At 38.5% G+C, this 23700-nt stretch overlaps 1 protein-coding gene across 1 annotated transcript; it reads left to right on the forward strand.

The window, feature by feature from the left end:
* The first annotated feature begins 540 nt into the window (after window positions 1-540).
* LOC138813709 (vomeronasal type-2 receptor 116-like) lies at window positions 541-23480 on the forward strand. The gene is made up of 6 exons (XM_070002093.1): window positions 541-656; window positions 12954-13242; window positions 14321-15127; window positions 16254-16481; window positions 18674-18797; window positions 22579-23480. Exons 1-6 carry the CDS (start codon window positions 541-543, stop codon window positions 23478-23480), a joined length of 2466 nt encoding a protein of 821 aa, XP_069858194.1.
* Window positions 23481-23700: the final 220 nt, after the last annotated feature.

The raw sequence follows: 23700 nt of genomic DNA on the forward strand, positions 1-23700 counted from the left end.
CATAATTTAGTTGACAACTCAGATGCATAGACTTTTTCTGGCCACTTCACCATTCACATGACATGATATCATCCCATGCAATCCAGTTGCATCATCCCAAATAACTTTCATGCAAATAGTCTAGACACAGACTTTGGGCAAACTCCAATCAAGATAACCACATCTCTGGGGCCTCACTAAATGTGGTCTTAGATGAAATCACAGCACCTGCAGTGAAGAAGGCAAATCTGAAAACATGTTTTCTACCTCACATTTTTCTTCCTGATGTAAGGCTACAAATGCAGAGCCCCTGGGAATACTCTTATATATTACTTCTGGGGACTAACAAGAGGCTTTGATTAGAGGTGAGTTATAGTGTAGATCTCTGTCAATAAAAAGATACATATGCACATATACATAACCGAAACTCTGGGTCTCACTTCCTGCCAGCTTTTCTGCTTGGCAGAGGATTCAAGGATGTGCCCTTTGGCTTTCCCACTCCTCCTTCTCTATCTTCCTCTCCCTGTCAGGTCCTTGGATGGCACTAGCTGCTTTTCAACAATGAAGCACCGAGCACACATGCATGGAGATATGATGATCACTGGGTTTTTCCCTCTCTACACTTTGGGAGTAGATCACAGTAACAGCCATGCTTCCAGACAAGAAGAGAACAAGATGTAAGTACTTTAATATTTTATTTCCATTACTATTTTATTCTGAGGATGGTCAATGGGTGAGGAAACTCAGGTTGCACACATCAATGATCTCTCTCTCCTCTACACTGACATTGATCACTATTGCATCCAGAGCAGCTAAGTTTTATTATGTTGTCTTACATCTCCTTTTGATTGATTTTCTGCCTGCTGGCAGGAGAGGACTCCATTTACTTCCATATAGCTTCTACTTTCCAGGTCTGTAATTTCCTTCCCTTTACTCTAGCATCCCTGTATCTCTTCCATTTCATGTTCTATGGAATATGTAGTGATGTTACTACAATCAAACTGAGTCACTGGCATGAGTTCTGTATTAAAAGGCTGCCACTTCATTTCCTTTTCCCTTATACCAGTGGTCTGAGAACTTTTCTTTAGTAACATGTATATTTTGAGAATGTTAATAAAATTTCTTATGGTGGCTTATGCCTGTAATCCTAATTACTCATGGAATTGATTTCTGAGGATGGAGTTTTGAAATCAGCCCAAGCAGGAAAATCTATGTGACTCTTTTTAATTGTGTCTATGTGACTTTTATCTCCAATTAAACAGCCAAATGCTGGAAATGATTTTGTGTCTCAAGTAATAGTGTGTGAGCCTTTATCAAAAAAGCACAAGAACCGTGCCCAGGCACTGATTTCATGCCCTAGAAATAGTGTGCACATGCGCATATTTACAAACACACACACAGTTACATACATACACACTATTAGCACACACAAGCAGTTACTTTTACAACTTTAGCTTTGTGGCACTGTTTCATGTCAGATAGGCTCCACAACACAGGTGTTACAAGGAAGATCAGTGTTATTAACCATTTCCTGTGGGGGCATTTACCTGCTCAAGTTAAATTCCACAGCTAGGATTGCAGGTATAATCCACCACTAGAGATAATTTTAATTTCTTGAAGAATCTCTAAACTTTAATTATTTTATACCATTACCAAGACTGTAATTTTTCTCTGGGTTAATAAATAACTAATGGGTGTCATGAATACCCAAATGATTGAATATCAGTTTTCTCTTGTGATTATCTAATTTTTACTTGTCTGTTCCTTGATTGGATTTTTTTCTATCATAATATTTAATTTTTAGAACTTTTCCCCTTCATTATTCATCCTCTGTGAGATGTACAGCTAGCAAGGTGTTTAACTGTTCATTTCGCTTTCCCACCATTTCTTTCATTGTGCTGAAGCTTTTCAATTGGATAAGCACAGTTACTTTACAATTCCAGTGCTAGGGTAGAAGTTATGGCCTTGTAAATGCGACAAAGTATTCTCACATTTAATCAAACCCAGAGAATATTTCTTCCTATTCTTTTATGAGCTATTGACTTTTGTTGAAGTTATCTGTGTATTTATATTTCCCCTCATTTTCACTATTACTTGCAAAGTTCAAGTCTCTATTAAGAATTAACCAGTTTTGAAATTAAAAATATATGGTCTAGTTTAAGTGTTTCACACAAGCATGCCTAGTCTCACAATGCCACCGCTTGCTAAGGGTGTCATGTTTGGGCATGTGTTATTAGACACCTTCTCCAACAATCAGATATCTATTGTTTACAATTACTTTATGGTCTTATATTTCTGTGATACCTGTGTCTGTTATTATCAGAATGTTTTCTGCTATTATAAGTATAACAACAGGCATAAGGATGATTTCATGTCGTTCTTGTGTCTTAAAATAGGTCTGACTTATGGAGAATTTTCTTATTCATAAAATTCAGTTTTGACTTTTTTCTGTAAAGGAAGTGATAGGAATTTTTATATAGACTGAATCTTGTATGGATGTTTTTTCAGAAATACAGCTATTTATACTATAGTGGTTCTGGCATGCAGTATAATGGAAGGTGTGGATTCATATGTGGTATATTATGATTTACCCATTTTATGGTTAGCTAATTTTACTTCCGATCTATCACCCTGTTTTTCTTGTAGAACCTTCTTTTTGCTTTATTGATTATTGGCATTTTGTTTTTAGTCTCTAATTCTTTTTCTTCTACTTTCATTCTTTGTGCTAATTTTGGGTTTGTTTCTCTAGTTGCTTGAGATTCAGCATAGATTCTTTAGTACAGCATGTGTACTTCTAATTACATCAAAGTGTTACAGTTTCAATTCTTTCCTCTTTTTCTATATCTATAGATTCTGATATTCTGTTTTCATTTATATTTGTTCCAAACATCAGTAAACTTCTTGTGTAGTTATATATACAGTTATATACATGTTCTTTATATATTATATATAATATATATTGTATTTGTACCATATATAATATACATAATCTTACCAGTAAATTTAATACATTTTCAAATATTATTTTCTTTATAGAATTGTACAAAGTAGTTGTACAGAGCAGTTAATGAATACAGTGTGTCTTGATCAATGTCACCCCTTTGAAGATTCTCACCCACCACACCCACCACACCCACCACAAGCCCATCCCTCAATTTTCTTAAATGTACATTATGTCTTGGATGTTTACCACTTAACATAGCAATTCATGTATACAAAGCATCTGGATCTATCTCACCCCTTCAACGTGCTTCACTTGTTCTACCTAATCCTTCCCCTATTTTCCCCAGTTCTGTGGCATATACAATGCATACTTAGCTGCGTTTTACTCATTTTCCACATCCATGCTTCTATTCCTCTGCATTTGGCCTCCCACAACACACAAAGTACTCATTTTGTTGGCCTTTGTCTTTATCTTGCTAAGGAATTATATTTTGGTTAATTCATTGATAATTCCTTGGGTGCAATCCAGTTTGCTTACTTCTAGATGTATAGGACACATACTAGTTCCCATTAAGGAGGGAAATCATGCAACCTGTGCTTCTCTGGGTCTGGCTTTTTCACTTAATGTAATCTTCTCCTAGTCATTCCATTTCTTTACAAATGGTTCAGTGTCATTCTTTGTAATGGATGGAAAGCATTTCACTGTGTATGTATATAGAGGCATCTGGGATGATTCCATATCTTGGCTATGGTAAATAAAGCTGCAATAAATGTAATTATGTTGGTAGATTTAAGGTATCCTTGTGTTCATGCTCAGTTGGATACACTGTTAGAAGTGATTTGGATTGTCATAAGGTAGTTCTATGCTTGCTGTTTTAAGGTCCTTCCATACTGTTTTCCAGAGTGTGAACAAATTTGTGTCCCACAACCAATATAATAGAGTTCCCTTTTGGCCACTTCCTTGGCAGCATTTCTTATTGTTTCCTTCATAATGGCCATTCTAAATGGGGTGAGGTGCAATCCCAATTTGGTCTTGCTTTGTGTTTCCTTTATGGCAAGAGGTGTTGAATATTTTTTCATGTGTCTATTGGTCATTTTTATCTCTTGTTCTGAGATGTTTCTCTTCAGTCATTAGCTCACTTAATGGTTGGGATGTTAAATCGTGGAGGAATCAGCATTTTGAGATCCACATATACTTTGGATATGGGACCGTTCTCTGATGGATACCTGGTAAAAAAAAATCTCCTGTTCTATGATCTTTCTGTTGTTCCCTATTTGGTTTGCAGAGCAGAAAATTTTGTTTGGTATAGTCTCATTTATCAATCATGGTAAATTTTATTTGTTCTGATTCAGGAATTTCACTTAGAAAATTTGGAAAGACTTGGAAAAAATTATATTAAGCGAAGTAAGCCAGGCCCAAAGAAACATAGGCCCCATGGTTTCCCTTATTTGCAATATCTAGTATATGTATGAGTCAAGCGGAAAAGGTCAGATAATGTGATGTTAGGAAAATGAACCCTTAGATATGTATTTTAATGTTTTTTTCTTTCATGCATGTGTTTCTAATGCATTTATAAGATTATTTCTTTGTTGCTTTGTATGTCCCTCCCCCACAGTATAACCCCTGCTTTCACTATATTTGATGTCAGTATAACTTGTGGAGGAGATGGGGGAAAACAAGTCGTTTAAGGATTCAGGTGGACCTGTTGCAACAATGAGAAGTGGGGGAGGAAGGATTGGGACTGGGGGGGAAGTGGGAGGCTGGGAAGGGATGTGAAGGATAAACAAAGGAGGAGGCTACAATGCTTGGTAAGAAATGTACGCATTATCCTGCCCATGTAATTGTAACCCCTCTGTACAGTATGTTTACAAATAAAATAAAATAATAAAAATTAAAAAAAAGAAAATTTTAAATCGGTTCTGAGGGGCCCTCCCCTTCCTTGAAAAAGATTGATGTTTTCTGGCTTTACATTGTGTTCTTGAATAGAGTTTAAATTGACGTTGGTGCTAGGTGATGTATAGATATCTAGTTTCAATTTTCTGCATATGGATGGCCAGTATTGCCAGCATCATTCTTTATGCCTATATTTTTGGCCCCTTTATCAAATATTAGATGGCTATGGGTCTTTTAGATCATTTCATGGTCTTTTGTTCCATTGCTTCTCTGGCTTGTCTTTTTGTCAGTGCCATGCTGTTTTCACTACTATACTGCTCTAATAGAGCTTGAAGTTCAGTATTGTCATTTGTCGAACACTTTCCTGACCACTAAGAATAGTTTTGCTTTTCATGGTCTTTTCTAATTCCCTTTGAGTTTTGGATTGCTTTCTCTGTCTCTGAATAATTTTGTTTAGATTTTTGGATATTGCATTGAATTTGTAAATTACTTTGGATAATTTTTCCATTTCCACAATACTAATTTTTCCAGCCCAGGAGCACAGAATATCTTCCTATCTTCTTAAATCCTCCTTGCTTTCCTATTTCAAATTGTTAGAGTTATCATTAGAGTGGTCTTTCCAGTATTTGTTCACTCCCAGTTATTTTATATTTTTGAGACAATTGCAAATGGGGTACAATTGTAATTTCAGCCTTGAACTTTGTCAATGGCAAAGAGAAAAGCAATTAATTTTTGTGTGTTGATTTTGTACCTGGCTATTTTGTCAAAGTTCAGGATCAATTTTAGCAGCAGAAAAGGAGATTTGGGTTCCCTTAAGTACATGATCATGTCATGTGTAAAGGGATGGTTGTACTCATCCTTCCCTATTTGGCTCACCAAATGCTTTACCGCTGAATACTGCTCTTGCTACAAATTTTAATACTATATTGAAGAGTAATAAAGAGAGTGGACATCCTTGTTTCCTGAATTTAGAGTAAATATCTTTAGTTGTTCACCATTAAGCATAGAACTGGCTGTGGATTATTCATTTACAGTCTTTCTTACATTGAGTAATGTTCCAAAGATTCCTAGCTTCTCCAGACCTTTCATCATGAAGGAGTGTGGATATCGTTAAACATTTTTTCTGCTTCAGTTGAGTTAATCATGCAGCTTTTGCCCTTGCTTCTGCTGATGTGCTATAATATGTTAATTGGCTTGCATATGTTAAACCAGGTTTGCATCGCTGGCATGCATCCCTTCAATCATAAGGTATGATTTTCTGCATCAGTTGTTGGGTTCTATTTGCCTGTATTTTGTTTAAAGGTATTTTATTAAGGTTAATCGAGTGTAGAGAGCTGCGAGAGGCCGCACCTGGAAGATGGTGCCAGCTTCCCCCCTCCGCCTTCCCAATGGCGAGTGCTCTCTGTGGTAAACAACTCCTGATATGGCTAAGGCAAAGAATCTGGCTTGCTTCCGCGCACCTGAACCTATTGGTGGTTCCCACGTGGCGTATCAGGGTTGGCTACCCAGCGGGTACTTAAGGCTGTGGGAAATTCTCCCCGGGGTTGGGGTCAGAAGATTAAAAAAAAGGTCCTGAATAAACGGCAGAGAGAAGAGTCCGGTGTCGCGTCTTCCTTGCTGGTAGAGGCGGTAGCGACACGTGGTGGCCCGTATGGGGAACTCAGCCATAACCCCAACGAGGACTCAGAACTCTCTGCGGTCAGGGTGGTGCACCGGTAAGTTCCCAGGTAAAAGGGGAATCCGCGACAAAAGCGGGTGTAAGTCCCCAGGTAAAAGGGGAATCCGCGACAAGAGCGGGGAGTAAGTTCCCAGGTAAAAGGGGAATCCGCAACAAGAGCGGGGAGTAAGTTCCCAGGTAAAAGGGGAATCCGCCACAAGAGCGGGGGGATTTTTGCTCTTCTCGGTAGATAAAGAGAGAGTGAGAACCCGGGGCTAGTCAATAGAGTAGCCAAAAGTAAAAGTAAAAGTTTGTTTACCAGCTTTAAATGTTTAAAACATGGGCGCTTCTTCTTCGCACCCAATTTTTTTGGCTCTCAATGAGCTACTGCACTCAAAAAAGTTAAAAATAAAAGAGTACTTTAGAGAGATTTTTGAATGAATGTGACACCATTGCCCCATGGTTCGCTGTCTCTGGAAGCCTCACGGTGGCCTCTTGGGAGAAACTAGTGAGGGACCTAGATTTTGCCTCTGAACAAGGAACGCTTAAGAGCGGAGTGAGACCAATATGGAAACTGATAAGAGGCTGTCTCGAGGACCAGCGTTGCAGTGAGGCGGTAGAGAATGGTCAGGCCGCCTTAGAAATGCTGCAGGAAGAAAGATCAGAAAGGGCAGACAGCGAAAAGGAGGAGAGCAGGGGGGAGTCATACCCTGATTTTGCCGAACTAGAGACCTCTGAGTCTACAGACTCAGAGGAACTACAATCACTCATAGAACAAATAGAAAAAACAAAGATAAGAAAGAGGAGGAAAGGGAAGGAGAGAGAGGACCCAGATAAAGACAAATGCACGGCCTCCGTGTACCGCCCCACACCTTCGGCCCCTCCGCTCTATGCGGAGGACCCTGGAAGTGGCAGCCCCGGCTGTTCTTTCAGCCCAGGCATGTGGAAAGCGGTCAGAACCGAGTTACATCTAGCCTGTCCAATATTTCAGGATCCACAGGGACAGCGGTATCATGAACCCTTAGATTTTAAGGTTATAAAATCTTTAGCTGAGTCTGTGCGGACATACGGAATCACAGCCTCCTTTACTGTAGCCCAGGTGGAGGCCCTAAACAGACATTGCATGACACCCGGTGATTGGAGTGGGCTCGCACGAGCTTGTTTGAGTCCAGGTCAGTATTTAGATTGGAAGGCCTTTTTGATTGAATTTGCTAGTGAAGAGGCTGCAGCCAATCAGGCTGCGGGGAACCCAGCTTGGGACAGAGATATGCTGCTTGGACAGGGGAGATTCGCCAATCAGCAGATAGGCTACCCGGTTCAAGTTTATGAACAAATCAATAAAATTGGCATAAAGGCATGGAAGGCCTTACCAAATAAAGGCGAGGTGAGTGGCAATCTCACCAAAATCCTGCAGGGCTCTATGGAGCCGTTTTCGGACTTTGTTGCCCGTATGGTCGAGGCTGCTGGCAGAATTTTTGGTGACCCAGACGCAGCCATGCCATTAATTAAACAGCTTGTTTACGAGCAGTGCACTAAGGAATGCAGAGCCGCCATAACCCCATATAAGAATAGGGGACTAGAAGCATGGATGAAAGTTTGCAGAGAGCTGGGCGGACCACTAACTAATGCTGGATTAGGTGCTGCTGTGGTGCAATTAACCCAGAAGAATGGGGGCAGGGAAAGTGGCTCAGTGGTGGAGCACTTGCTTTGCATGCCTGAGGCCCTGGGTTCAATTCCCCAGTACCATATAAGCAAAAAGAAGAGAAAAAAGCGGGAAGTAGCGCTGTAGCTCAAGTGGTAGAGCGCTAGTCTTGAGCTGAAGAGCTGAGGGACAGCGCCCAGGCCCAGAGTTCAGGCCCAGGAAAAAACCTATTTAAAAAATGCTGCAAATTTGTCTAAACAGTTGTCTAGTTATCTTTTAGGTAATTGAACTGGGGAGTTCGACAGCCTGATGGAACAGCTCAGGGTTGCCATCGTCCTGGTGAACTCGACCCGAGTGGATGCCGGATTGGCGGAGGGGTTATCTTCATAGATCTCCGCTGCTATGAATCATCTTAAGGAATGGGCAGGTTTAGGAGCCCTGACAGGCCTTCTGGTGTTAGCCTCCTTGGTATGTCTGTGGTGCATTTGCCAAATTAGAGGTTCTCAGCGTCGCAGTGCAGCCATGATTATCCAAGCCTTTACAGTCATTGGAGCAGGTCAGTCCCCCCTAAGCGTGGCTTGCCACCCTAAAACAATGAACACAGATTGCAAAGCCAAAGTACTGCAGTCGAGAGGCATGAGTTTTGCCCTCGAGGAGAGCATGTTTGATTGCACATGGGTTCGATTCGCCTTTTCCCGTCCTTGTGAAAAACGAATCAATGGACAGGCTGAGTCATCCCTAGAGAAGGCGCCCTCTGGGAGAAGGCTTGTATGCAGTCCTTGCAATTGCACAACAGGGATCAGACCTCTGTTCTCATCTGTGTTCTTTAAACAAAAAAGGGGGAACTGTAGAGAGCTGCGAGAGGCCACACCTGGAAGATGGTGCCAGGTTCCGCCCTCCGCCTTCCCAATGGCGAGTGCTCTCTGTGGTAAACAACTCCTGATATGGCTAAGGCAAAGAATCTGGCTTGCTTCCGCGCACCTGAACCTATCGGTGGTTCCCACGTGGCGTATCAGGGTTGGCTACCCAGCGGGTACTTAAGGCTGTGGGGAATTCTCCCCGGGGTTGGGGTCAGAAGATTAAAAAAAAGGTCCTGAATAAACGGCAGAGAGAAGAGTCCAGTGTCCCGTCTCCTTGCTGGTCGAGGCGGTAGCGACAATCGAGGAGAAAGATACAGAGTTGTTTTTTCTCAGTGTGGCCTTCTCTTGTTTGGAAATGAGTGTAATGTTGGCTTCATAGAATGATCAGTGTTCCCTCCTTTCTATGTCATTAAAGTGTTTGAAGAGTACTGGTGAAAATTCTCCTTTAAAAGTCTTGTAGAATTCATCGGTAACTCCATCAGGTGCTGGGCATTTCTGGAGAGGGAGGTCTATTACTGCCAATGCAATTTCCTTGCTTGTGAATGGCCTGTTTATTTTATTAATGGGAATTTACTTTATTTATCCTATATTATTGGTGCTGTAGAGTTGATGTGTAGAGGCACTATAGATACATGAGTAATGAGTACAATTGTTGTTGAATCTTGTCTGTTCTTTCAACACGCTCTCCCTGTCTTTCCCACCCATATCATCCACGACATATCCAGTTCATTTTCTACATAGTTTCTTGTGTATATCACTATTGCCATGGTTCACTGTATCTCTCTGTTTCTCTTATTCCCATTCCCTTCTCAGCTCACATAAACGTATATAGAAGAACATGGGGACTGAAATCACAGGGAATAAACCAGAGCAGAAACAAACCACAGACAAAAGTAATGTTCCCAGAAGTTATGAACACACTTCTGGGAACATTACTTTTGTCTGTCGTTTGTTTATGTATCAATTGACCAATTTTCTTCCTCTGAGAAGTCCCTCTTAAGGTCTTTGGCCCTTTTATTGATTGGGTTGTTGACTTGGAAAGTTTCATTCTGTGCTATTAATTTTTGAGATCTAGGTATGTGTTAGATATGACCCCTTTGTCTGACATAGAGCTAGTCAAATTTTTTTCTCCCATTCTGTGGGCTATTCAATTATCCTCCTAGCTAAGTTTCTTGCTATGCAGAATCTCTTCAGTTTAATACAGTCCCAATTATCCAGTCTTTCTTTGATTTGTTGTGATTTGGGATCTTTGTTTAGAATTTTTACCATGATGCTATAAGGATTAGGTGTTTCCCTAGTCCTTCCTGTAATATTTTCACAATATCTGGCCTTACATTGAGATATTTGATCCATTTAGAGTTCATTCTGATGCAATGTGATATATGGATATAAAGCCTCTGTTTTCTGCATGTAGATAGCCAATTTTGCCAGCACTGTTCTTGTAAGAGGCTATCTTTCTTGGAAGCTCTGTTTCTGGGTCCATTATCAAATTTTAGGTGGCTATATATTTGTGAGATTGTTTCTGTGTCTTTTGTTCTGTTTGATTGGGCTTCAGGCGTTTTCTTGTGCCAATACCAAAATGTTTGTATTAGTATGGCTCTGTCTTAATGCTTCAACTTTGATAATGATCTCCCTCCAGCACTGTTCTTACTGCTGAGGATTTTTTTTTTTGCATTCTAGGTTTTTAATTCTTCCATATGAATTTTTGGTTTGATTTCTCTCTTACTTGGCAGAATGTTGCTGTAATTTTGATGGGTATTGCATTGGATTTGTATATTTCTCTGGACAGAATTGCTATTTTCATGATGTTCATTCTTTCATACGAGGAGCATGGGATATTTTCTCATTTCCTAAAGTGAGCTTCAATGTCTTTATATGAGTTTTAAAAATTTTCACAATATAGATCCTTCCCATCTTTGTTTTTAAATTAATTCTTAAGTATTATTGTGAGGCTATTACAAAGGACATTGCTTTCTTGATTTCAATATCACTCTTCTCACTGTTGCCACTCAGGAAGGCTACTCATTTCTGTGGTTTGATTTCATACCTCGAGTTTGTGGAGTATAGAGTGCATTCATATCTGAAGAACTTATAGATTCCTCCTGTGAATATATTTAGTCTTGGGGTTTTCATGAATGGGAGGCTTTAGGTCATTTCAATTGCCTTAACTGTTATTGGCTATTAGACCACCACATGGAACTAGTCATCCAAGGAAGGACTCCTCTAGGAGCTACTCACAGATTCCAGAGTCAGTTTTGAGCTGGGTATCAGGAGTCTTCTTGAGGGGCCTCTGTGTCTGGATGTGGCAGTCTAAATCTCTTCTTCCTACCTGTATATGATAAGTACATTAAAACGACCCAGAAGAAATATTTTTATCTTGCTGCTTATTTCAATTAGCATCAACTTATATGGTCATATATATATATATATATATATATATATATATATATATATATAAACATTTTGACCTTTTCTGCTTGTCCTAGACATATACTAGTTATTGCAGAAAAGGGAAATTATGTGATCTATGTTTATCTGAGTCTTCTTACTTCACTTGATGTAATTTTTCTATGTCTTTGCATTTCCTAACAACTGGGGCAGTGTCATTCTTTATCATGGAGGCATAAAATCGCATTATATATATATATATATATATATATATATATATACATATATATGTATATATATATATATAACATTTTTTGATCCATTCATATACTGAGGGGCAACTGGGTTGGTTCCATATCTTAACTATAGTGAATTATCCTGTGATAAACATAGTTGTGCTTTAGTATAGCCTTGTTTATGATTGTTTGAGTAAATGCCCAAAAGTGGGATTGCTGGGTAACCGGGGAGCTCAATCTTCAACTTTTGAAAAACCTCTTTCACACATCTTCGTTACTACATTTTATTCCTCCACATGTGTATGAAAGCTCACTATTTTCTTCTGTTTAGAGCATTTAAAATATGACAGGCTTTCATTGTGATAACTTCACATATACCTATGGTATATATTGAACATTTCATTATTATACCCAATGTCCCTTCATTGTTTCCTTTTAAACAATACCAAGTGATTTCATTATATTACTTCCTTTAGAATATGCCCACTCACAAGCTTGCATGCAAATACACACAAACACACACTGACACTCACATGTACCTTGTCGACAACAAACAGAACACAGAGAAAGAAGGAAAAGTACTTTGATCCTCTTTATTTTGTTCTATTGCTTCCTTTCCAGTCGCTAATTAAATATATTGGGAAGAGAATATCGAAAAATGAATTTAACCATGGAGGCCTCGGAACTGAGTTTCTTTGCAAACCTTACCTACAATTTTCTCCTCAACCCTCATGCCATGAGTTCCTTATTTCAAAGTGACTTCCTTGAAATTGGATGCATCATTTTTATTTTATATAAACAAACATTAAATCCACACCCACAATAGTTTAGCTCTTTTTCTTGTTATCAGTAAGAACTATTCAATATGCTGGTCTGTGGGCAGAACTTGCAATAGAATTATTTATAAATAACACTTTTCTTCTGAATATTGCAGTCAAGTTAAACATTCCTTAGTTAGCCTGACATGCCAAATTTATACATAATATAAACTGAGCGACTAGAAACACCAGAATCATTTTCCACACTGGTATAGCTAATTGCACTAATGTAAAGGCAATACAACATTTGTTGTCTCATGAAAACTGAATGAAAGACAACAGAGTTTTGCTCTGGTGCATGTGGTGATAGGGAAAACTAGCTCTTTCTCGACTTAAATAATCTTATGAATCTCTTTTATGACAAATGCCCTTCATGTCTTTCATAGATCTTTAGACAAACATAAGACACTGAATTCACATTAAATTCTAATTGAGGTAATATTTTAAAACTTTCCTTGACAACAAACCAAGCATATGAGGTATTGAAGTCTTAAGGTTTGGAATATTCCTCCTCAATTTCTTTGCTCATTATACAGATTTATGTTCAAGAACTATCAGTTTGTTTTGGCCTTGGCTTTTGCTATTGAGGAGATCAACAAAAATCCTGATCTTTTACATAACTTGACTCTGGGATATGATATCTATGATGTTGAATGCAGAACTTGGACAATGTTTAAGAATCCCTTCATTTGTCTCTTTGGGAAGTACAAGATTCCAAACTACTCCTGCATGAGAGACAGAAAGTCTGTAGCAGTACTTACAGGACCATCAGGAATAACATCTGACCAGATTGGGACATTGTTGGGCCTCTACAGATTTCCACAGGTGAGTGCAAACTGTGGAAAGATATAATAATATCTAATTTGGAGGTATTTCAGGTGATAGAAGAGAATGATAGAAAGAGATTCTTTTTATGAACCCAAAAATATTTTTAGTATCAAATAGTAATTACTCAAAGATAGTTGGAAATGCATATTTGCACACTTTGGAAAAAGAAGATTTGAAAAAACAAATGGATAATTCACTGTTTCAATCGATAGCAATAATTTTCTTTAATGAATCAGGAAATGGAGAGGACTTTGCAGTGTACAGACTGAGCAAGGTACTGATGACTCACACTATAATCCTAGCTAATCAGGTAACTTGTATGTCTAATTAATCTGCAAAGGGCCCAAGGTGAATATGTGACTCCATTGGTGCAGCACAAGTCTTAGGGAGATTGCCAGTGAAGTGTAAGCAGTCATGAATTTGTGCCCTTGTACTGGCATTCACATACACACACACACACACACACACACACACACACACACACACAGGAAAGATACCATGATAAATGAAGTAAATCTGGCTCAAAACAAGAAAGGGTAAATGTGTCCTGTCTTATATGAAAGTTAGATCTAAAATATGAACATTTAATATGAAATATGGAAGATGCACCTAGCCACTTACATATATATATGACCAATCTGACTAAAGTATGACATACATAGGGGCAGAACTCCATGGTGGAACTTTTCTGATCTAATGACAGCATGAAAAATGAACACCAAAAACATGAAGAATACCTTGTCTGAGTGGATTAGGTATTAAGGGAAAAATGCAAAGGAATATGGCTTCGGTTGTTGGTGAAAAGAAGCATAATATACAATGGGCATATGTGAAAATGGAATTAGGAGTAGGTGATATTGATATAGTTGAGAAGAGTTGATAGGAATAGTGTTGAGGATCAAGAGATAATTACAAGTCAATTGATATATTGTGCAAAAACAAACAATTTTTTTCAAAACTAAAATAAAACCAACCTTCCACCTACTTCAACTGTTTCTTAACAGACTTCAAGACTAAGATTGTGATACATGGCAATCTTCTCATTCATGGAGTGTCCAATTTTCTTTCTCTTTAGTTTACCTTTGGGCCTTTTGATCGTGCCCTGAGTGATCATAACAAGTTTCCTGCTCTCTATCAGATGGCCCCAAAAGACACACCAATAGCCACTGCCATGGTCTCATTACTTCTTCATTTCAGCTGGAACTGGGTGGGACTATTGACCTCACAAGATGAGAATGGTGTGTGGATTCTTGTTGAATTGAAAGAAGAGATGGCCAAGAACAGAGTTTGTGTAGCTTATGAGCTAGTGATCTCATCCCAAGATGTGTCACATATATTCAAACTCATGACAGTTCATAATGAGATAAATCTATCTTCAGCAAGTGTTCTCATCATATATGGTGATAATGATTCACTGATAGGCTTAGTGGTATTTATCGAACAAATTTTTATACATGGCAAAGTTTGCATTATGAACTCACAATGGGATTTCACACTGAAAAGGAGATATTTCATGCTAGGCTCATTGCATGTACCTCTTATTTTTACACACCATTATGTAGATGTTTCTGGATTCACAGATTTTATCAAGGCAGCTAAGCCTTCAAAATACCCAGAAGACATTTTTCTTGCCAGACTGTGGTTTCTGTCTTTTAATTGCTCAGCTTCTGAGTCTGACTGTGTGACATGGGACAACTGTGTTCATGATGCCTCTTTGGATTGGTTGCCTGTGCATATTTTTGATATGACTATGTCTAGAGAGAGTTACAATGTTTACAACGCTGTGTATGCTGTGGCCCAGACTCTCCATACGATGCTTCTTCATCAAACAGAAATTCAAACAATGGACAATAGAAAAGAAAAAGTGCCTTCCCCTGAACAGGTAATTTCTTCCATGTTGGAGTACACACACCATGAGCAAAGGCACTTTCTAGAGGGGTTCCTTAATGTATGAAATTAAATATTTTTGTATGTATGCATGTGTGTTCCTGGATATGTATATGCATATATGATGTGTGTTTATATTCACAAATATATATTTATGTTTTATTCATATGTCATACATAACTTGGTTGCTGAAATTAATGAATATTTCAATATTTGAAGTAATTCTCTCAACTCTTAAACTTTTTACTTTCTAGTATAAGAAACAACCATAAGCACAAAAATTGAAAAAAATGTAGATTCACATTGAAAAAATTAAATATTTCAGTTGTTTTTCAAAACCATATATGATTCTTCGTTTCAGTGTCTTTGAAGTATTCTAGATATGTATGGATATGCGGTTAAGAAAACAATCTGCCAGTAACAAGGATAAAATATATTCCATCTTTCTATAAATTAATTTTGGCAAGTGCCTGAGTCTCTTTATGCTCAAATCTAGTGTTCAACCACTTAAGCACAGCATTTTTCTGGCTTTTTCTGAATTGTTTATTGGAGACATGATTCTCATGAACTTTTCTGCCTAAGCTGGATTCCAAGCATGATTCTGAACTGAGCCACCTGCATAGCTCGGTTTACATCCATAAGCCGACAGGAACTTGCTCATGAATTCCATTAGTTACTAATAACCTCAACATGTTCATAGCTAGTGTTTTGAAAACTGCAAGTAGAGCTTTTTCCTATGACTTTATTCAGTCAAATCATAGGATAACCAAATGAAGAAAATTATCCATATTTTTCATAAGTGACCAAGTTTCATTCAACTTTTGGCATTAACCATCTAACAACCACAAATTATAGACATTCATAAAACAGTGGTTGTGTCAAGACGGGCTAAAATGATTTCTCTGGAAAAAAAGTCTTTCTACTACTTTTCTGAGTGATCAGGAAAGAAGTGATTATTTTTAATTCCTCCATAGATTTTTCTTTTGAGATACTTCATTGGGTGTCTCTACTCTTTTTGAATTCAGAATCAGAGATTAAAGGCAATCAGGAGCATTTCTTACATCATGTTTTCTGTCTTAACTCTGGGATTCACTTAACCACAGATGAGGTCTCTCTTTTAGCTGCACACTTTTCTGAAGAGCATCCAGTTTTACAATCCAACTAGAGCTCAAATAATTTGGGATGAGAAAAGGAAACTGGAGCCAGAGTATGACATTCTGAACATTTGGAATTTTCCAGAAGGTTTGGAACTTGCAGTGAGGATAGGGAAGTTTTCTCCATATGCTCCACATGGTAATCAACTGTCTTTATCTGAAGATATGGTAGAGTGGGCCATTGGAACTACAGAGGTGAGTTGGATCTACCCTAATAATTTTAAGCACACACAAATCAGCAAGAGTCACCCTTTAAATTTATACCTGGCTGAATGCCAGCAACTTTCTCCTATAATCCTACCAATTAATAGAGCTTATATGGAAATATAATAGTTTAGAGTCAGCTCACACAGGAAAGTCTGTGAGAATTTTATCTCCAAGTAACTTCCAAAAATCTGGAAGAAGAACTGTGATTCTGGTAATGGAATGTTATCCTTGAGCAAAAATAGCTCAAGTCCAGTGCACAGCACTTGAGTTCAAGCCCGAGGATCAGAACCAAAAAAGTTAAATGTGTTTCTACATGTTGATTTTGAATATTGTAAATTACATTTTTCCCAGTAGGTATCTAACACTGTGATAAAGCACCTGAGGAGTAAATTCAATTGGTTGAAATGTTTCTTTTGCTCCTTTCTTTGGAGGTTTATGTAATGGTTAATTGAGCTGCTATTTAACTATCTTTGTTTAGAGGAATCATTGAAGGAATCTGTGTCAAGAGTCTCATGTCTTGGTCACTGGAAACAATGAGAAAGATAATGTGACCCAGTGTTCACATAACCCTATAAAGTGGAGGTTTCGTCCTTGCTCCTCCCCATGCACAGATGACTAGGAGGCAACAGTGATTTTTTTCTTCCCCCCATGGTATAACTCCTCTTTTCACTCTATTTGCTTCTGGTGCCCTGAGTCGTGTGTGTGTGTGTGTGTGTGTGTGTGTGTGTGTGTGTGTGTGTGTGTGTGTGTATTTCTAATTTTTGGAGTGGAGGGGTAATAACAAAATGTTGAAATAAGGATACAGGTTGACACAATGTAACAATAAGATGTACAAGACACTATGTTGAAAAGGAACTTTACAAATTGGGCGTGGGGGGCGAGGAGGGAGGATTTGGGGAAGGAAGAGATGGTAGTGGAAAAACAAGGAGCAGGTTACAATGCTCGATAGATAATGTGGGGCTGGGAAGGTGGCTCAGTGGTAGAGCACTTGCCTTGCATGCCTGAGGCCCTGCACCACATAAGAAAAAAGCCGGAAGTGGCGATGTGGCTCAAGTGGTAGAGCGCTAGCCTTGAGCTGAAGAGCTGAGGGACAGCGCCCTGGCCCAGAGTACAGGCCCCGCGACCAGAACCCCCAACCCCCAAAAAGATTTTTTTTTAAAATTTCTATTTATTTTTTACTGTGAAAATACTGTACAGAGGGGTTACAATTACATGGGCAAGATTATGAGTACATTTATTATCAAGCATTGTAGCCTCCTCCTGTGTTTCCCCTTCCCATCCCTTCCCATCCTCCTCCCACCTCCCCCACCCATAATTCCCCCCCCCTCCACCAAAGTTGTAAAGTTTGTTTAGGACATGACAACATGTACTTCTCATTGTTGCAACAGGTCCACCTGTATCCTCATTTTAACGACATTTTAACAACATCAAATACAGTGAAAGCAGGGGTTATACTATGGAGGAGGGACATACAAAGCAACAAAGAAATAATCTTATAAATGCGTTAGAAAAAATCGCATAAAAGGAAAAAAAAAACATTTGAATACATACCTTAGGGTTCATTTCCCTAACATCACTTTATCTGACCTTTTCTGCTTGACTCATACATATACTAGATATTGCAAATAAGGGAAACCATAGGACCTATGTTTCTTTGGGCTTGGCTCACTACAATTAATATAATTTGAAATAAGATAATATAATCGTAACCTTTCTCATGTAACTGTCTCCCCTCTGTACAGAATTTTTGCAATAAAATTTTATACAAAAACTTGTAATAATATTAATTCAAGAAAATCCCAAAATCTCATAGGGCTGTGCAATAGAAATTATATTTTCACCCCTAATTTCAGCCTCTGTACTGAATTTTTACAATAAAATGGTACACAAAAACTTGTAATAATATTAATTCAAGAAAATCCCTTAGGGCTGTGCAATTGAAATTACATTTTCACCCCTACTTTCAGCCTTTTAAAGATCCCATTACTTTCAGTCATTCAACAGGCTAGAAATCAATGTTGTATCACATACCCTTTGGGATCTATAACAGAATTCAATAAATCTACTGCACTTACCTGTATAAAACATTATTTTAAAAATTGCAATCTTTAAAATGATGGATTTTTTTAGTGTTTCATATGAGTCTGAACAGTCACTGGCACATCCCTGCCTTTCCTCAGACTCCTGTCTCTGTCTGCAGTGATAGTTGTGGTCCTGGATTCAGGAAATCTCCTCAGGAGGGAATGGCTGTCTGTTGCTTTGATTGTACGCCTTGTCCAGAAAATGAAATTGCTAATAGCACAGGTGAGTCTGTGACTTATGAAGAAATTCTTTATCTCTCCCTAGTTTTCCAAACAAGTTAATGCAAAAGCTGTGTATTAGGATTACGGAGCCCATGCTCCTCTCCCTATTTATAACTAAATTCTGAAAAGTGGTGGTATTGCTAATTGTAATATGATATCTCATGGCTTTGAATTATATATTTAGTAATATTTTTCAGACTATTGCAGACAATGTTTTTTTTTTTTAAATTGTATTTTATTTTATTTGAGAACATACAGTACAGAGGGGCTACAATTACATGGGCAGGATAATGCATACATTTCTTACCAAGCATTGCAGCCTCCTCCTTTGTTTACCCTTCACTTCCCTTCCCTGCCTCCCCCCTCCCCCACCCAATTTTACCCCCCTCCCCCCACCCAATTATACCCCCCTCTCCCCCCCACACCGAAATTGTAAAGCTGGTTTTGACATGACATTTTGTACTTCTCATTGTTGCAACAGGTCCACGTGAATCCTTAAACGACTTGTTTGTCCCCATCTCCTCCACATGATATACTGACATCAAATATAGTGAAAGCGGGGGTTACACTGTGGGGGAGGGACATACAAAGCAGCAAAGAAATAATCTTATAAATGCATTAGAAACACATGCATGAAAGAAACGAAAACATTAAAATACATATTTAAGGGTTCATTTTCCTAACATCACATTATCTGGCCTTTTCCGCTTGACTCATACCTATACTAGATATTGCAAATAAGGGAAACCATGGGACCTATGCTTCTTTGGGCCTGGCTTACTTCACTTAATATAATTTTTTCCAAACCTTTCCATTTCCTAACAAATGGGGAAATGTCATTCTTTCTGATGGAGGCATAGAATTCCATTGTGTATATATACCACATTTTCTTGATCCATTCATCTACTGAGGGGCATCTGGGTTGGTTCCATATCTTAGCTATGGTAAATAATGCTGCAATAAACATAGTTGTGCTGGTAGCTTTAGTGTGGTCTTGTTTGTAAACATTTGGGTAAATGCCCAAAAGTGGGATTGCTGGATCATAGGGGAGATCTATGTGAAGTCTTTTGAGGAACCTCCATACTGCTTTCCAAAGTGGTTGAACAAGTTTACATTCCCACCAACAATGAAGTAAGGTTCCTTTCTGTCCACATCCCCTCCAGCATCTGTTGTTATTAGAGTTCTTGATTTTTGCTGTTCTAACTGGAGTGAGGTGATATCTCAATGTTGTTTTGATTTGCATTTCTTTTATGGCTAGGGATGTTGAACATTTCTTCATGTGTCTATTGGCCATCCTTGTTTCTTCTTCAGAGAAGCTTCTCTTTAAGTCTTTCGCCCACTTATTTATTGGGCAGTTGTTTCTTTGAGGATTTGTTGTTGGGTGGTTTAATTTTTTGAGTTCCAAGTATATTTTAGATATGAGACCTTTGTCCGTTGTATGGCTAGTAAAGATCTTCTCCCAATCGGTGGGCTTTCTATTGATCTTGCCAGCTATGTCATTTGCCCTGCAGAAGCTCTGCAATCTTATGCAATCCCATTTGTCCAACCTTTCTTTGATTTGTTGTGCTTCCGGGTCTCTATTCAGAAAATTTCGACCTGAGCCAAGGAGACCTAGGGTTTCTCCTATTCCATCCTGTAATGTTTTCAGAGTGTCTGCTTTGAGTTCAAGGTCTTTGATCCATTTGGAGTTGATTCTGGTGCAGGGTGATATATAAGGATCTAGCTTTAGTTTTCTACATGTAGTTAACCAATTTTGCCAGCACCATTTACTGAAGAGGCTGTCTTTCTTCCATTCTATTGTTTTAGCTTCCTTATCGAAGATTAGGTGGCTATAGGTCTGTAGGTTCATTTCTGGGTTTTCAATTCTATTCCATTGGTCCTGAGGTCTGTTCTTATGCCAATACCAAGCTGTTTTGATTACTATGGCTTTATAGTAGAGTTTGAAATTTGGTATTGATATTCCTCCAGCAGTGTTCTTTCCGTTGAGGAGCGTTTTTGCTATTCGGGGTCTTTTATTGTTCCATATGAATTTTTGGATTGCCTCCTCTACTTCCTTGAAGAATGAGGGTGGAATTTTGATAGGTATCGCGTTGAATTTGTAGATAGCCTTGGGAAGTATTGCCATTTTCACGATGTTAATCTTGCCAATCCAGGAGCATGGGAGGTTTTGCCATTTTTTAAGTTCTGTGTTGATTTCCTTTTTCAAGATTTTAAAGTTTTCATCATAGAGGTCCTTCACTTCTTTGGTTAAGTTAATTCCTAGGTATTTTATTTTTTGTGGGGCTATTACAAATGGAGTTGCTTTCCTAATTTCAGCCACACTTTTCTCATTGTTGGCATATAGAAAAGCCATTGATTTTTGGGGGTTAATTTTATAACCTGCTACTTTGCCAAAGTTTTGAATCAGCTTGAGTAATTTGGGAGTGGAGTCTATGGGATTCTTTAAATACAAGATCATGTCATCTGCAAAGAGGGAAAGTTTTATTTCTTCTTTCCCTATTTGGATCCCCTTTATGTCTATTGCAGACAATGTTATCTCCAGGAATCCTTCTTTTCAATAATCAATAGGACAAGTCTAAACTCACATAGAAAATTAAACATATTTTATTATGGAGAGTATTCATCTTAAAAGATATTTTATGCACACAGAAAACATAGATCTCACATATCTTTATTTCTCAGTGTCTAGAACTCTTCTTGGCAAAGGAAAAGGGCCCAGTAAGCTAGATTCAGTGTAAGAAGTGAGCATGACTATAGAGTGTCCAAGAGCGGTCAATCTCTTCCTACAGGTGCACAGGTGAGACAAACATAATGAGATGAAATCAAGGATAATATACCACAGGGTAAAATTAATGCTTTACAGAAACATGTAGAGAAACTTAAGCTATATAATTACAATTATGATTGAACAACTGTTAATGAGAGTTTGAATTAATATAGAAAAAATTTAATAAGATATTATAATGGCCAAACTGTTATATCATCAATACATGTGATAGTCATTGAGTGACAAAATGTTGAATCAAAAAGAAGCATAAACTCCACCCCATTAGTAAGGAAATGGAAAGACTTGGAAAAAATCATATTAAGTGAATTAAGCTTGACCCAAAGAAACATAGGCTCAATGAAATAATTAGTAAACGTCTAGGATAATCTTAGCAGATGAACAGAAAAGTTCAATGGCTATGTACCTATGACCATATAAGATGATGCTAAGCAAAATGAGCTCCAAGATATGGACACAAGAGATTTTCTTTGTTTTTGTTTTTTTTTAATGTACTATTTTGTGGATCTTTTGTACCTTTTCTTCCCTATGCTATATCCCCTGCTTTAGCCATATTAGCATTTGGTAACCTAGAAATATGTTTATGTTTATTTGAATTAGGGAAGAGAATTGAAACAACAGAATGGTGACCTAAAGGCCAAGGGAGGAACCAATGCCACAGCAATATACACAAAACTATATCAGAAATGATGCATAAAACTTGTGGGGAGAAAGTGGCAGAGAGGGAAACTGGGAGAAAAATGAGGGAAGGGGTAACAAGCTTGAAAAAAAGATGTACTAATTACCTTATTTATGTAACTGTAACCCCTCTGTACATCACCTTGGCAATAAAAAATTCAGAATAAAGAAGAAAAATATAATATATAAAATATAAAAGCACTTTTATGATAGTAAATGCTGACATCTGAGGATTTCACCTAAGTGAAAAATTTCCTAAATTATTTGAAACAAACAAGGTTCATAAAAAGAAATACTCATACTGTACATGTCTCAGCAGATATGGAGCAATGTGTGAAGTGTCCAGATTATCAGTATGCCAACACACACAGGACTCAATGCTTCTTGAAAACTGCAAGTTTCCTGGCTTTTGAAGAGCCCTTGGGCATAGCTCTGGCTAGCATGACTATTTGCTTCTCCTTCCTAACTGCTCTTGTTCTTGGAATGTTTGTAAAATACCAAGACAGTGCAATTGTCAAGGCCAATAACAGGGCTCTCAGCTACATCTTGCTGATCTCCCTCATCTTCTGTTTCCTCTGTTCCTTGCTCTTTCTTGGCCGTCCCAACATACTCACCTGCATCCTGCAGCAGATCACATTTGGGGTTGTGTTCACTGTGGCTGTTTCCACAGTGCTGGCTAAAACAGTGACTGTGGTCCTGGCCTTCAAGGCCACTTCCCCAGGAAGAAGGATGAGGTGGCTGCTGGTATCAGGAGCTCCTAACTTCATCATCCCCATCTGCACCCTCATCCAGGTGACTCTCTGTGGACTCTGGTTGGGAACCTCTCCTCCCTTTGTTGACACAGATGCACACTCTGAACATGGTCACATCATCATCCTGTGCAACAAGGGCTCCCTCACTGCCTTCTACTGTGTCCTGGGATACCTGGGCTCCTTGGCCCTTGCCAGCTTCACTGTGGCTTTTCTGGCCAGGAATCTGCCTGACACCTTCAATGAAGCCAAGTTCCTGACCTTCAGCATGCTGGTGTTCTGCAGTGTGTGGCTCACCTTTCTACCTGTCTACCACAGTGCCACAGGGAAGGTCATGGTGGCTGTGGAGGTCTTTTCCATCTTGGCCTCCAGTGCAGGACTCTTAGGCTGCATTTTTGTCCCAAAGTGTTACTCCATCTTATTAATGCCAAAAAGAACTTCTCTGCATGGCTTCAGATATAAAAGACAGTAAGAATAATCATCATTCTTAAGATTAAACACCTAGGTTTGATTAGTATGTACAAGATCTGATCTAAATCTATAGTAATTATCTCTTTTTTTCATAGTTTAGATTATGGAATGTATACTTCAAAGACTAAGGATCTAGTGTGCATTTTCCTAGCAGTGGTAGACACATGTGATTGTGATCACAATTTAAACTGGAGTTTTGCTTCTATATTTTTGCTTAATCC

Source organism: Dipodomys merriami, unplaced genomic scaffold (genome assembly GCF_024711535.1).
Source record: "Dipodomys merriami isolate MVZ:Mamm:240054 unplaced genomic scaffold, mDipMer1.0.p SCAF_6, whole genome shotgun sequence".
Classification (NCBI taxonomy): domain Eukaryota; kingdom Metazoa; phylum Chordata; class Mammalia; order Rodentia; family Heteromyidae; genus Dipodomys; species Dipodomys merriami.

Bases quoted from the DNA above. Each gene is read 5' to 3' on its own strand.
- LOC138813709 (XM_070002093.1), top strand. From the start codon at position 541: ATGAAGCACCGAGCACACATGCATGGAGATATGATGATCACTGGGTTT. The intron at 16,482-18,673 runs GTGAGTTGGATC...GCCTTTCCTCAG, and splicing joins GGGCCATTGGAACTACAGAG to ACTCCTGTCTCTGTCTGCAG. The intron at 18,798-22,578 runs GTGAGTCTGTGA...ATGTCTCAGCAG, and splicing joins TGAAATTGCTAATAGCACAG to ATATGGAGCAATGTGTGAAG.